At 38.5% G+C, this 14,662-nt stretch overlaps 1 protein-coding gene and 1 long non-coding RNA gene across 3 annotated transcripts in view; both read right to left on the bottom strand.

Moving 5' to 3' along the window:
• LOC306870868 overlaps positions 1–14,662 on the bottom strand; it is a 1,223,475-nt gene that overhangs the window by 173,847 nt on the left and 1,034,966 nt on the right. The gene's annotated exons all lie outside the window — the stretch shown is intronic.
• Positions 2,300–5,076, bottom strand: LOC306870929 (frizzled-9). Its single transcript, XM_079418521.1, has one exon. The coding sequence runs from the start codon at positions 4,630–4,632 to the stop codon at positions 2,863–2,865; it is 1,770 nt and encodes a 589-aa protein (XP_079274647.1). The 5' UTR covers positions 4,633–5,076; the 3' UTR covers positions 2,300–2,862.

Raw genomic sequence — 14,662 nt, 5'->3', positions numbered from 1 at the left:
TTGCCAAATGAGTAATGTCTTGGTAGTATTTAACAGGCATTAAACATTCATCTTCAGTATATTAACATTTCATTCAGTTTTTCCTAGTCTGCTGGCTGATGAAGCAGGCTCTGGTTTGTCTTAAGACACTACTGTTTACAAATGCTACTGCACTGTAAAACCTGAAAACAGCCATGTGTTAAATTAGGTTTACACAGACTGCTACATGTGGTTAATGCACTGTTAAGTTTAGGCTACAAGCTCCAAGATAAACAGGCCTTTTTTTATTACCAAATGTAACAGCAGTTTAAGCTCCAATGCCTGAGACCTGCCAAACCATTGGACAATATCTACACAGGCACAGGAAAAGTGCAAAAGATAAATAAAAGAAGTTCAAATAGTTAATTTAGTTGTATTTTAATAAACTACTATATACTGTTGCATGTTTGGAAATGAAAAAGTAAAGTTCTTACAAACTGATAGTAGCTCATCATTTAATGTTGCAAAACCCCCAGCTTTTATGAACATCGCAAACACATATTATATCAGATATAAGACATGAAAACAGTGTAAAAAGGTTAAACTGATATGAGTTATGCACAGAACTACTCTAAACATATCTCCTCTTTATCAGCCTATGATCCCCTGACCGCAGAATGGTGCATTCAGAAAACAAAACAAAAATTATTTTTAAAAACTTTAAAATTTATGATAAAGAAAAGAAATCAAGTTTAATTTTTCATAAATTTATAGTAGCATCATTCTCAGCTGACTGCAACTTCTGCGCTTTAATGTAAGTTATTGGCTTGGTTAGAAATAGTGTGGTTTTGTAAGAGGAATTGGTAACTTTAAAGATAAAAGGAGTTGTAGCAAAATCACTTACTTTACATTTGGTGCTAGACAGATGTGTTAGAGGGAGTAGAGGGAGTAGAGAAATGGGCTGTGTGCTGAGCCCATTTCTCTACTCCCTCTACACCCATGACTGCAGGCCTGTGCATGGATCCAACTCCATCATCAAGTTTGCTGATGACATCACAGTGATTGGCCTTATCAGAGACAACGATGAGACTGCCTACAGGGAGGAGGTACAGCACCTGGCTGCATGGTGTGCTGACAATAGCCTACTCCTCAACACCAGCAAGACAAAAGAGCTTATTGTAGACTTCAGGAAGAAGAAAAGTGGCACGCATGACCCCATCCACATTAACGGGATGGTTGTTGAACGTGTCTCCAGCTCTAAAGTTCCTGGGAACCCACATCTCGGAGGACCTGACCTGGACCACCAACACATCCAGCCTAGTCAAGAAGGCTCACCAACGCCTCTTCTTCCTTAGGACACTGAAGAAGAACCACTTGTCTCCAGCCATCCTGGTGAACTTCTACCGGTGTGTGATCGAAAGCATCCTGACCACCTGTATCACAGTCTGGTAGTGGAACTGCTGAGTTGCTGACCGCAAGGCACTGCAGAGGGTGGTGAAAATCGCCCAACGCATCACAGGGACACCACTTCCTGCCATTGAGGACGTCCAGAGAAAACGCTGTTTACGTCGAGCTCGCGGCATTCTTAAGGACTCCTCTCACCCTGACCATAGACTGTTTAACTTACTGCCTTCTGGGAGGCGCTTCAGGAGCCTCCGAACAAAGACCAGCAGACTCAGGAACAGCTTTTTCCCTACAGCTGTCTCCCTACTGAACTCTGCCCGATGATACCCCCTCACACACCACTACAAACTCTCCACCCCTCCCCATCACTAAATCGGTTAAAAAAAAAAAAAATCCATCTACACACTGAGTACTATGTACTGGAAATTTTTATTTTCTATGCACTTTCAATGTTCATTGCACTAGTGTTTATATTTCTTAATGTATAGCTTATTCATATCCATTTGTAATTGTGTTCATAGTTTTTGCTCATAGTGTACATACATTTACTGCATAATCCATCTGTATAGTATGTTCATATCACCCATCTGTATGTCATACTGATAGTATTTAAAAATTTGTAAATTATGTCCATAGTACTGCCTTATCTGTATATTTCTGTACATATGTAACATATTGTAGGCACTGTATATCCTGTACCTCTGCTTATTGCACTTCTGGTTAGATGCTAACTGCATTTCGTTGCCTTGTACCTTACATGTGCAATGACAAAAAAGTTGAATCTAATCTAATCTAATCTAATCTAATGTGTTAACAGCGAAGTGTTAAAGTTTGACAATTCTGATCCTGATTTTTCTTAATTAAATCAAACTGAATGCAGTACTGAATTAGAGTTTGAAATAATACACACCTGGCATAGAAAAGTATTCTTAATAAACTTGTTTAATTTCCCCTGTATAGAAAAGTATTCCTATACTAAACTTCAATAAACTTATTTAATTTGTACTTTATTTCTACCATTTAAAATCCATTTTAATCAAAATTGTTTAAAAAACATAAGAAAAAGACGTACAGTACAACATTTTGCATGTAACACTAGTAAAACTATAGAACCTTCATCACAAAATAAACATGTTTAAAAAACTTTAACGGAGAAAACATATCATAATAAATGCTTTATTGCTCCTCTTTGGAGAAAAATATAACATACTGTAAAATTATTTAAAACTCTTCCTTATATACAGTATAGCACATACAGTACAAACTATACAACCAGCAATACTTAAATATCCACAATAAATAAAGCTTTTTGCAATTTGCTGCATTCATTCCATACAACAAACCTTCCCTTTTATTGAAGTGACCTCTGCTATGTCAAGGAAAGGCTTATAAATGCCACCCCTGACAAATGTTACCATGATCTGTAGTCGAACCAGAGCATCTCATCACAATATGAACTTCAAAAGTCTGTGCATGGCTCCAGAGAAGAGGCCTTTAGACTCAAACATGTGTGGGACTGTCTGTGTACATGTCCGTTTTATTCATGTGAAGTGTCACAGCCGGTGCTTTGTAATGACAGTGGGAGCTGCTGCAGCTGACGCTGGAGCAGGGCTTGCGGTTCGTTTGCACGGCCAATCTCCTGTTGCACAACCCCTGCCAGGTCTGAAGTGTCTTTGAGCTCCATACCCAAACCCCACTAGTGATGCCCACCACTAATGACATGAAAATTTTCAGCATGAACACAGCCACTGTGGGAACCGACAAGTCCAAGGTGCAGTCCTCACTCCTGCGACCAGGAAAGGACACGCACTTGTTTTCCAGAGCTTTGAACTTCCAGTATTCCATATTGAGCCTTTCATAGAAATAGCATATGATGACAATAGTAGCAGGCACCGTGTAGAGAATAGAAAAGACTCCAATCTTAACCATGAGCTTCTCCAGTTTTTCTGTGTTGGTGCCACCTGTTTTCATGATTTTGCGGATGTGAAAGAGCGCTACGAACCCCGTGAGGATGAAAGAAGTCCCAACAATAAGATAACAGGATAGAGGGATCAAGACAAAGCCTGTGAGAGCATTACTGTCCATGCTGCCCACATAACACAATCCCGTCAACTCGTCCCCAGCCACCTTCCTCATAGTGAGGATGACTATGGTCTTCACCGCTGGAATACCCCAGGCGGCCATATGGAAGTAGCTACTGTGCGCCTCAATAGCCTCGTGGCCCCATTTTCGTCCCGCTGCAAGAAACCAAGTGAGGGTGAGGATGACCCACCAAATGGAGCTGGCCATGCCAAAGTAATAGAGGATGAGGAAGACTATGGTGCACCCTGTGCTCTCCAAACCCTCCCGGATAATGTAGAGCTCTCCGTTTTCCCGATCGCAAGCAATATTCTCAGCCCCAGCCACCGAGCGGATGATGAAGGCCACCGAGTAGACGTTGTAACACATGGAGAGGAAGATGATGGGACGCTCGGGGTACTGGAAGCGCTGGGGGTCGAGGAGGAAGGTAAGAACTGTGAATGCTGTAGAAACAAAGCAAAGCGTTGACCAGACCACCATCCAAATGAATGCAAAGTCCTTATCTTGCCTAGACCAGTAGACATCCACCGTAGGAGTGCAACGAGGCGCGCATGACTCGCTCTTGTCCACGTACTGGAACTTCTCCGGGTTATCACAGGACCGCAAGCCGCTTGAGGTATGTCCACTCCCTGATGTGGGTTCCCTGGACCTCGGAAGTACTGGCAGCATTCCCTCACCTTTCTTAGTCTCAGGTTGAGTGTCATTTTCGGGAGCTTCGATGCACAGTGCGTTCGGATCATTGTTGGTTGGTAGCTTTGAGCAATCCAAAGAGTCCGGCCATCTGAAACTGAATTGTTCCATTATGGGTGAACACCTTTGCCTTGCCTGTTCACACATAGGACGGCATGCTGGGATAGTGGTGGACACTTGATCGGCGCACATTGGCACATACAGAGAGCACAGGAAAAATCGCAGGTGGACATCACATCCGTACTCCACCAGAGGAGCAAATTCATTCAGTTTAATGCTAGCTTCCTCTTGGCTTTCATAATTCATGAAGTTGGGCATCCGTGTCATGTTGTAGCCGATTCCCTGGCACATGGGAATGGTGATAGGTTCACATTTTGACGGACGGCCGCACTCCAAATCATACGCTCCGATCTCCAGTGTAGATCCAGCAATCATAAGCTGGAAAAGTACAATCACGATCTTTATGCAATGGACCATTGTGATAAACTCAAGAAAGTACATCCAATGCAGATGATATTTGTCTTGTTTTGTTTATAACAGAAATTCAATTCATACTTCATCATACAGTAGGCTAACTGACACTGAATGCTCAGTTGTTTCGAAGAAGAAAAAAATCTTCATTGTCATGTCATTGTCAACAAATCCATTGTGATTGAGTTTTAAATATATCCAAAACGTCTAAATGTAAAGGAAGTACTTGGAAAGACGGTCAGTCCGCGCGATTAATCCGAACAATCAATAATGGATGTCAAAACCAACATCTCCTGCACCGGCACAGAATTTCAAACTTTAAAGCCCTTTACAACACGCTCTTTTCAAAAGAGTTTCGCGCAATCCACCGTTCCCGTTCATATACACGAGAATAAACTTTAAGTAACCAGTAGGACGGGTTGAAAGTGTCCATCTGTGAAATCTTCCGATGTTATGCGGCTCCACGCATGGAACGCTTCTGGCTGTGCTCTTAAAAACGAGCTCTTGATCGGTGACAGACTGACAAGCTCCTCCTAACACTCCACCTCCTCCTCGATACTATAAAAATACAGTCATTCCTCTTCACAGACAGGATCGCAGCGTGCTTGTACAGAACAGAGCTGCGTTTGTTTACTAGAAAGATGTGTTGAAATAATTGAGAAGTCGCTGATTCTGTTAGAATCACTGAACGTTCAGCAAAACGGATGGTTGACATGAAAACAGTGACAGCAGTGAAATATATATATATATATATATTTATTCCTGTAAGATCTATGGATCTTTATTCAATTTCAAGATATCAGGTTAAAATATGTAAAATAGTCATTTTGTTTGTTTGCTTTCTTTAGAGCCAATGTTCAAGTGTTGAAGTGTGTCTCACTTAACATTAGGTCTTTTTTTTTTTTTTTGGTCAAACAGCAAGGTAGCTATAGGCCTATACTGCTGTCATGTGAAAAAATAAAGTTCTTAGCAATGCTTTTGATTGCTAATCAAAAATTAAGTTTTGATATATCTATATGATAGGAAATTTACAAAATATCTGCATGGAACAAGACCTTTTCTTAATAGCCTAATGATTTTTGGCATAAAATAAAAATTTATAATTTTGACAATGTACTGTTGGCTATTGCTACAAATATACTGTACCTGTGCTACTTATGGCTGGTTTTGTGGTCCAGAGTCACAATTATATTATTATACTATTTTTTAATACTATTTTTCACAATTATATTACTATTTCACAAAATGAGACTAAATATTAAATGTGTAATTTGAACTACTTAAGGATTATTAAAACAATGAAATGGTGGAATGTTATAGGCTATACTATGCTAAAATATATCTACTACTATACCAAATACATTTATATCAAGCTGTAACTCACTCTAAAGCAGTAGTGTATGACAACGCAATACATTTTTGTATACGTGTTCATATAACATATAAGTGTAAAATATTCTAAGGATTCCAATATTACTGTTATGTTTCCAATTTGTATTCAAGGTCAGAAAGATACACTTTTTCAAGTAGTTTCAAATGTACATTCAAGGTTTCATTCCCACAGTACATTTAAATAAATAGATTAATGAATGAATGAATGATTCCAGCATGCCTGCAATATATAAAGAGTTTGGAGAATGGATGGATAAATACATCTCAGATTTCTTTGTGCCCTGAAAACCCCCTATTTTTTTCTTTTGTTTGTGTGCAGTGACACCAATGCCATTCCCAAACAAATCCTTTTCTACTCCCAAACTCAATTCCACAGGTTCATCCTCCAGTCCATACAAGGGCCAGGAGGCTTTCACTTCACCATTAGTGCCTGCTTATGCGCTTCTGGGGTGTAGGGTAGGGAAAGCACCACCTGTGACCTGGCCCATCTCTCTACCATTCTCATGCTAAACAGAAGAGAAGAGGAGTGCCTCTAGAGTCTTAGTGTGGGCATTTGTTATCCCTAAACTCAGCTCTCAGCCCGGCACTCAGGATGCAGACGCACTGGACATGTTCCTGCAATACAGAGTATCAGTTCCCTGGTTTTCTCATACTCTGACGGGTCAATTTCCTGCTCGTATAAATGAAATGGGATTCCTTTTGGCGGCGGTTTTTGTTTTGGCTGAGAGCTGTTTAAGCACTGCTTTCCACGTCCACGACCGCAAGTCTGCCATGAAAGAGCCTATTCTTCATGCTCATTGAATGGAGCAAAAAATAAAAGCAGAGCAATCACATCTACAAGGGCAATCAGTCAGAGATGCAAATGCAGCTGGGAAGAGCTTTCCTGTAAACCACGAACATGCTACTTAGCAGATTTTATAAAAGCATCTTAGAAGGCTAATTAGGACAAATAATACCAAAATGTCACAGCCACAAGTAAAGGAAAAAAAAATGTGCCAGACTTGATGGGTACTCCAAAAGTATTAGGGACTGGGATCCAAACAGTCAATACTCACTATACAAATCATCTTATGCACAATTCTGCGTGTCAGTCTGATTCAGGCAGTTTTGCTAACATAAAACATGACAAAAAAAGTTGTTTTTTTATTTGGGTCAAATAAGATTCTCGATGATTAAAAAATAAGGAAAGAAATCATTTAAAGAAATTATGTTTCTGTGTTTATATTAAATTCATATATGAATTCAATATAATGTGGGGGTAACCATCTTTTTATTTCTTTATATTTCATTATTTATTATGTCTTTTGCAATTTACAAAGACAAAGGTACATTTATTTATAGCTCACTCAAACTGACATGAAAGCAATCTTTTTCATCAGTATTAGTTAACAGTAAATATCATTCCAAATCATAAAAGTAGGGAGCAGGGCCACTAATTCTTAAGTAGAACCATTCTTTATCCTGAATAACTCTGAATTAGAATGATCCAGACATGGGTGATCTCATTCTGTTTGTCTATGAGTGCAGTATGATCATGAATATTCCTAATCTAACCATCAGCCTGATGCAGGAAAGACCTTCACACGACTCTTATTTGAGCCAGTCCTGTCCAAACTATGAGAACAACAGAAGATGCCAAAGAAAGCGAATACTTTTTGAAAAATAATGGCTGAATCCGTTGTGCTCAATTTGCAGAATTAAAGTCTCAACTGGACATGCCATAAAAAATGACATTTACAAAAAAGGACTTAATAGAATATTCACACACACACGCTCACTGTTGAACGATGGAAAACAACACTATGGCCCACAAAGGGTTATGAAAAACAGTGCAGGTCAGGTTTTATGCATTTCACTTTGTTATAGTTGTAGATTTTAGACTTATATATCCTCACAGGACACTTTACAGGCCCCATAAGGTATTTGGACACATAAGCCATGCTTAAAAATGTACGAATGTCATTACTAAACCATATCCCAAAGCACAAATGAAAAAGCAGCTGTTTGATGATAGAATATTGCAGGTCTTTCCAGGTTGTATCTAGAGGATATAGTTAAGTGGCAGGTATGGCAAGGTTTTCGGGGAGTATCTTTAACCAGTAAATTTAAATAAATTGGACAGCCTAACACTCCTACCTCATGCCAGCCTCCCCCCGCTTGGGTTTCCAACAAGTCACAGACACCTAACAAGTCCTATTAATACGGTGTGGATGGCAACAGGAATCAGGTGTCATCTCACTGGCTTGAGTTCACAAGACTGTGGTGGGGTATATGCACACAGACTGTGACATACTGTCTGATTCGTGCCAGTACCTAGACTATGTTGGCTAGAAGGACCCTGGTATTCACTATAGCCAGGGTCGATGGGGTGAGGTGTCAGCAAGTAGGGAGCAATATTTCATATTTCCCTGTAACCTTCATAGTTGGAATGGGGAATAATAAGGTTTTAGTCTGTTCGGTCCAATACAAGGTAATTGTGTAAACTTTCTTTTGTTATGCTATCAAGAATCTTAAATTTTTTATATTTCTAAAAAATACTGCAATAAAACATTCTGAATATCAAAACTTTTTCTGTTTAGCCTAAAAAAATGTGTATATATGCAACAATATGGGATTCTAAAAGTATTGACATGTAATTATTAACACATTTATATTCATATTATATTTATTAAAAAGTAAATAATTCACTTATTCTTCAGTGGTTCAGCTGACCCCTTCACATTTCACATCAGGGGCCAGTTGCATAAACATAGCCTCTATGTTAAGACTGTCTTAAGAACTAGTTTGACCACCTAGCAGTTAACCTAGTGGTAACCAGTCTTACATTTCAGATTCAAATTAGACCAATCTAGCCTTTTATGTAGCTGACTTTACAAAGTCATGAGCTCTGTGCAGTCTTGAAGAAAAAAAAAATTATATTACTTTTAAGACTATACGAAGTTTATGCAGCCAGAATCATTTCCCCTTAGAATCTGTCTTTGCACAAGAGGTGGCATGCACATAAGCAGCATCTTGAGTATATAAATACAGAATAAAGAAACATGAAATGAATATAGAAATATGAAATGATCTTTAAAAGAAAAAATTAAAACTATAAAACTAAAACTGCCAGTAGGTGTCTTAAAGGAACACTCCACTATTTTTGAAAATAGGCTCATTTTCCAACTCCCCAAGAGTTAAACAGTTGAGTTTTACTGTTTTCGAATCCATTCTGCCGATCTCCGGGTCTGGCGGTAGCACTTTTAGCAATGATTTTACGTAGCGCCAGAAAATAGTCCCGAGCTACATATCATAACTAGTTACCTAGCTGGGGACTATTTTCTGGCGCTGCGTAATATCATTGAGCCTGCTGCACCCATGCTATGGCAGCAAAGTTCCTTGATTATTACGCCGGAATGAGAGTATAGTTCCTAGCCATATCGGCCTAGAAAATCGCAACTTTTCATTTTCCGTCAGTCTTAGTGCACGATGTAACTACAGAAGAGTCAAGTTTTAAATAGGAAAATTATCGAAACTCTTTGGTCATTTTTGAGCGAGATGCTAACGGTCTAATCAGATTCAATGATCTATGCTAAGCTACACTAAAAGTGCTACCGCCAGACCTGGAGATCGGCTGAATGGATTCGAAAACGGTAAAACTCAACTCTTGGGGAGTTGGAAAATGAGCCTATTTTCAAAAATAGTGGAGTGTTCCTTTAAAGAGTGAGTCACTGAATCATTGATTTAACCGATTTGTTGAATGGTTGATTCATTCAAAAATGATACAAATTAACCACATTCACTCAACATATTTGTTCTATAACACAGAGCAATCCAGTAATGGAACACTAGAGTCTGTTACTCACAGAATAGAGCGAAAACAAACAATATTGTGTCTACAATGTTAAGCCTCATTCAGACTGTCATCCCAAATCCAATTTTAATAAGCGCTCTTTCTTTTTATGGAATGTGCGTTGGTTACTATGGCAATGCTGCTGTTGTTATGAAAAAACAACAATAACAGCAATACAGTTTGCTATACAGATATTGTTTTACATGACATGTTGCTGTGGTGCTGGATTAATATTCGTCTTATGAAGCAGTGGCAGAAACACAGGAAGCTGGAATGTGCGACTTTATTCTGTGCTGCCGTCTCCAACGTCTGCTGGTTTGACTCAAAACCCTTCTAAAACCAGTCTGCTGACCAGCTATGACCAACTAAAACCAGGCTGGGTGACCAGCTGAAACCAGCCAAACAGCTTAGGCTGGTTTTAGCTGGGTTTTTTTTTTTTTTTTTTTTTTTTTCAGCAAGGAACACAACCTGGCAGGAGAGACACCATGATCAAGAAGGCGGTTCACCCAGAGTGAGGCTTGGCCATTGCACTACGGTTGTGCTGCTGACCCCTGCGAATTCCCCAAATGTGGGAATCTCGACTGCATAATTTATGGTAGTGGGGGACTGTATTTGGGGAAGTCGTGGCCTAATGGTTAGAGAGTCGGACTCGTAATCCAAAGGTTGCGGGTTCGAGTCTCGGGCCGGCAGGAATTGTAGGTGGGGGGAGTGAATGTCCAGCGCTTTCTCCACCCTCAATACCACGACTGAGGTGCCCTTGAGCAAGGCACCGAACCCCCAACTGCTCCCCGGGCGCCGCAGCATAAATGACTGCCCACTGCTCCGGGTGTGTGTTCACGGTGTGTGTGTGTTCACTGCTGTGTGTGTGCACGTTGGATGGGTTAAATGCAGAGCACGAATTCTGAGTATGGGTCACTATACTTGGCAGTATGTTACTTCACTTCACTTCACAAACTTGATTCTGCAAAGACGTTTATTATGTTTTCTACGAAAACATCTGACCTTTTTACATTTTATGTGGCTTGTGAGCGAGAAAAAGCTATGCTAAATCCGATCTGACCGGTCAGACTTAAATGGATTTCCAGGAATGCGATTTGAATAGGATTCCAAACCACATATGAATGTAGCTCGAAACAGATTTGCACAAATCGGATTTTATGTAGTTCGCTGCCATTCATACTATCTAAATATGATCAGATTTCAATTGGATTTGCACAACAAAAAACAAACGGATTTGGGTTGACAGTCTGTACTGTAAAATTCTGTTTTTTTATTAATTCATTTTGTTGTCATTTTTTTTTACCCTGGGACAAGTTTTTTTCACTGAACCACTTTTTTTGGAAAAGTTATATTTCTATAGCTGTATATAGTTGTATAGTTGTCATTTAATTTCTGAAATCCTAAATTAGGCCTACCAGTGTTATCTTTGAGTAAAACAAAACTTACCAACTTATACTCCCCGTGCAAGGCATTTGGAATAATATAACGTTTTGCAGAAGATAAAACTGAAGCCATAACAAAGATATGAAATGGATGTGTGTGCATATGATACACTGTATCTCTTATATGGTGGATGAAATAGCTAAATAAAAGAGACAACCAACACCACAATTTTGGTTATAAATCTTTATTTTTCACCATTTTTTCTTGTCAAAAAGTACCAAAATAATTTTCAATGTACTAACAGGGGTTCGAAAATACTTAGACATATCTCATCAGTTATAATGGTTGCTATGCCTATAAAAAATAATACAAGATAAAAAGAATAACAAAAAGAAATTGAACATGCAAAAGTCATTACACTCATATTTTAAAAGGTTATTTTCACATTTTTGGATCCTTTGAACTAACTAATCTAACTGACAATCTACTACACTCATAGAGCCCCCTGATTATACCTTACACTTCTCAACCATGCATTTCCCCAAAAGCATGTCATATGTTTATGGTGAGATGTTATTTCTCACCCGCCAAGGTAGCAACCAGAGTGATGTCTTTCTCCAGACCTTGGCACTCTTTCCATCCATCAGCAATGTTGTGTTTGGAGCTTAAGAAAGTCATCCCACTCCAATTCCTTAATCATCTGTCACTCAAAAACCACATTCGTTATTCTCCTCCCATTCCAACACCATGGCACTTGCATTTCTTCATCTTACCTCCCCTCTCACTTTCTCTACACTCCTCTCTGTTCTGTTATACCCTTGTTCCAGTTACTGCTAGGCTAACATAAACATGGGAATCATATTCACATAGAGCCGATTTGTCTCCTCCATGCAGGGGAGTAAAAAGTAAAAGAAGAAGAAAAACATATATGGTATTTTTTGGCAAAGGCTGGCAGGGCTACACAATATCAGGCCTTGCTCTTTAAACCTACAGTGAAGCTTCATGAAGAATTATGATGCTAAATGAAACACACACTGACAGCTTACATTCTTCTATGCAGATTAAAATGAGAGACTTTGAAGACTTTGAGAGACTTTGAAAACTGAGAAACTTTGAATACCTGTGGAATACCTTTGAATACCTTGGCCGCATGCAAAAGTCACAGCCATGATGAATGAGTTGCCAATAGCATACTGCTATGTGATTACTAGGTTATTCTGGTTGGTTGCTAGACTGCTGGAAGGTCATTTCTAAGGTGTTATACTAACCAAGGATGCATTTATTTGATAAAAAAAAAAAAAAAAACCAGCAAAATATTTTAAAATGTAATTTATTCCTGTAATGGCGAAGCTTTTGGAAACCAGTCTTCAGTGTTACACAATCCTTCAGAATCATTCTAATATGCTAATTTGCTGGTTTTCGTATTATCAAAAACAGCTGCTGAATATTTTTGTGGAAACCATTATATGTTTTGTTCAGGATTCTTTGATTTTTTTTTTTTTCCTTTTCTTTTTTTAAACAGAAATATTTAAAAACCTTATTAATGTCTTTTCTGGTACTTTTGATCAATTTTGATATGTAGTAGCTGAATAAAAGTATTAATTTCTTGCAATCAGTCAATCAAGATAGTGTCTGTTCTAATCACTTTTGCCACAATTAATAGCACACCTCTCCTCAAAAAGTCACACAATTTGCATATTTGCGCATTCATATCTATAACGCAAGTGGTCAAGTTGTGTGAGTTAAATATGCTCTAATAATTATAAACCCTAAACCCTATGAGCTATAATAATGCTTGCTATGACAAGTATCATAAATAAAAAAGATAATGAGATGTAAATGAACTGAATTGTTAGATAGATGCTAATATGTGATACACATGATACACAATGACATAATTGTAAAAGAAAGACAAAAATTCTAAATCTGTATTTCCTGCCTGAACAAGCCTTAGATAGCACCGATAACCTCACTGCTATCTGAAAATGGCATCATGCATAGAGACTACAGTATAGAAAAATAATGCTAACATGCTCCTGCGATCCACACCTAATGTTACATGTTATGACTGTGATGTTTTGATTCTAATTAAACAAAATTAATCTTTAATAAAAAACTATTTTCAGTATGTAATCACGGCATTGGTCAATATATTCTTCAATGTAAAATGTAATACAGCTCATATAAGTCTTCTGACTGTCTGTTCTTAGTCATACTATTTTAAAATCAGAATGACCCCAATTTTCATGACTATCAGGCTGTACACAAAAATATATTCATTAGAAGCCAGAGATATTCTTTTGAAACAGAGCCAAACTCTATTTCTAACCATTGCAGCTCTAAGGACCAATAATAATAATATCACTGTGCAATAGAGAGCACAAAATGTGCAAAATGAAGGAAACAGACCCGAGGCACAGCTCACTGTGTGCAGCTTTGAGTAAACTGGCGTTTTGCAGTACGACGTGTCCATTTGGAGGCAACAGATAATAGCCTCTATTGGCCTGTTAAAACTATGCAGGATGGTTGTGGGCTTTTTTGCCAAACTGTTTAGCTGGCCAACTCACAGTTGATACAAGACTATTTTATGAAACTATAGAGCCCTAATATAACTTATAGAACATATAGCCTAATATATTTTAGTGTTGGCATGTTTTTCTAAATGTATCAAAGACTATTCAAGTTTTATTTAAACAAGAGGGAAATCAAATTTGTCATGTTGTTCTTTAGCAGTGCTATTAAATTAAGACTAATGGGCTGAAAGCATCACTCTGACCATGCATTTATACCTGATGCAAAAAAATCTTGGCTTTTCATGTTCAACATCTAAGGGCGCCAATTTGTCTGTAGCAACCATGGGGCATCGTACCACCTCCTCAGCCCCGAGCCAGGACAAACAGTGCCCCAGAGTGGCCAACTAGTCTTGCAGTTCAGTACTAAATGGAGTTACTGTGCCCAACACAGCTTCCCAGCATGCCCCGATAACCCAAACATTCCAGCCTCACAAAATATTATCATCCAAGATAAAAATGGGATTTATTGTGCAATAACTCATTTTGTTGTGTAACAAATAGGCCTATATATGAAACATACTTGAATTAAAACATTGGGAAAGGCAGTGAGATCTGTAACTAATTATAGAGTGGCTGAGGTACACTTTTAAAAAGGAAGCTTTATATGCATGAAGCTTAACAACAATAACAGTACTGTTAGTATATTACATACTTTGGCACAGTCCCACTTAAGAAAAGGTGGCAGGAGGACCCCTCTACCCACTTACACAAACAGTAACCCACTCTATCAAGGAGCCATCAAGTTACAAACAAACAAAATAAATACATACATGCATAAAAATATATGGATATATGCTTTTTTGTATCAATAATATTGTAATAATTTGGCACATTGTTAACAAGATAGAACCATTGTGGTGTTTAGAGCAGCACACTACTC

Source organism: Barbus barbus (assembly GCF_936440315.1).
Source record: "Barbus barbus genome assembly, chromosome: 6".
Lineage (NCBI taxonomy): Eukaryota > Metazoa > Chordata > Actinopteri > Cypriniformes > Cyprinidae > Barbus > Barbus barbus.
Note: the sequence above shows the minus strand (reverse complement) of the source record. Positions and strands in the feature narration are given on the sequence as shown.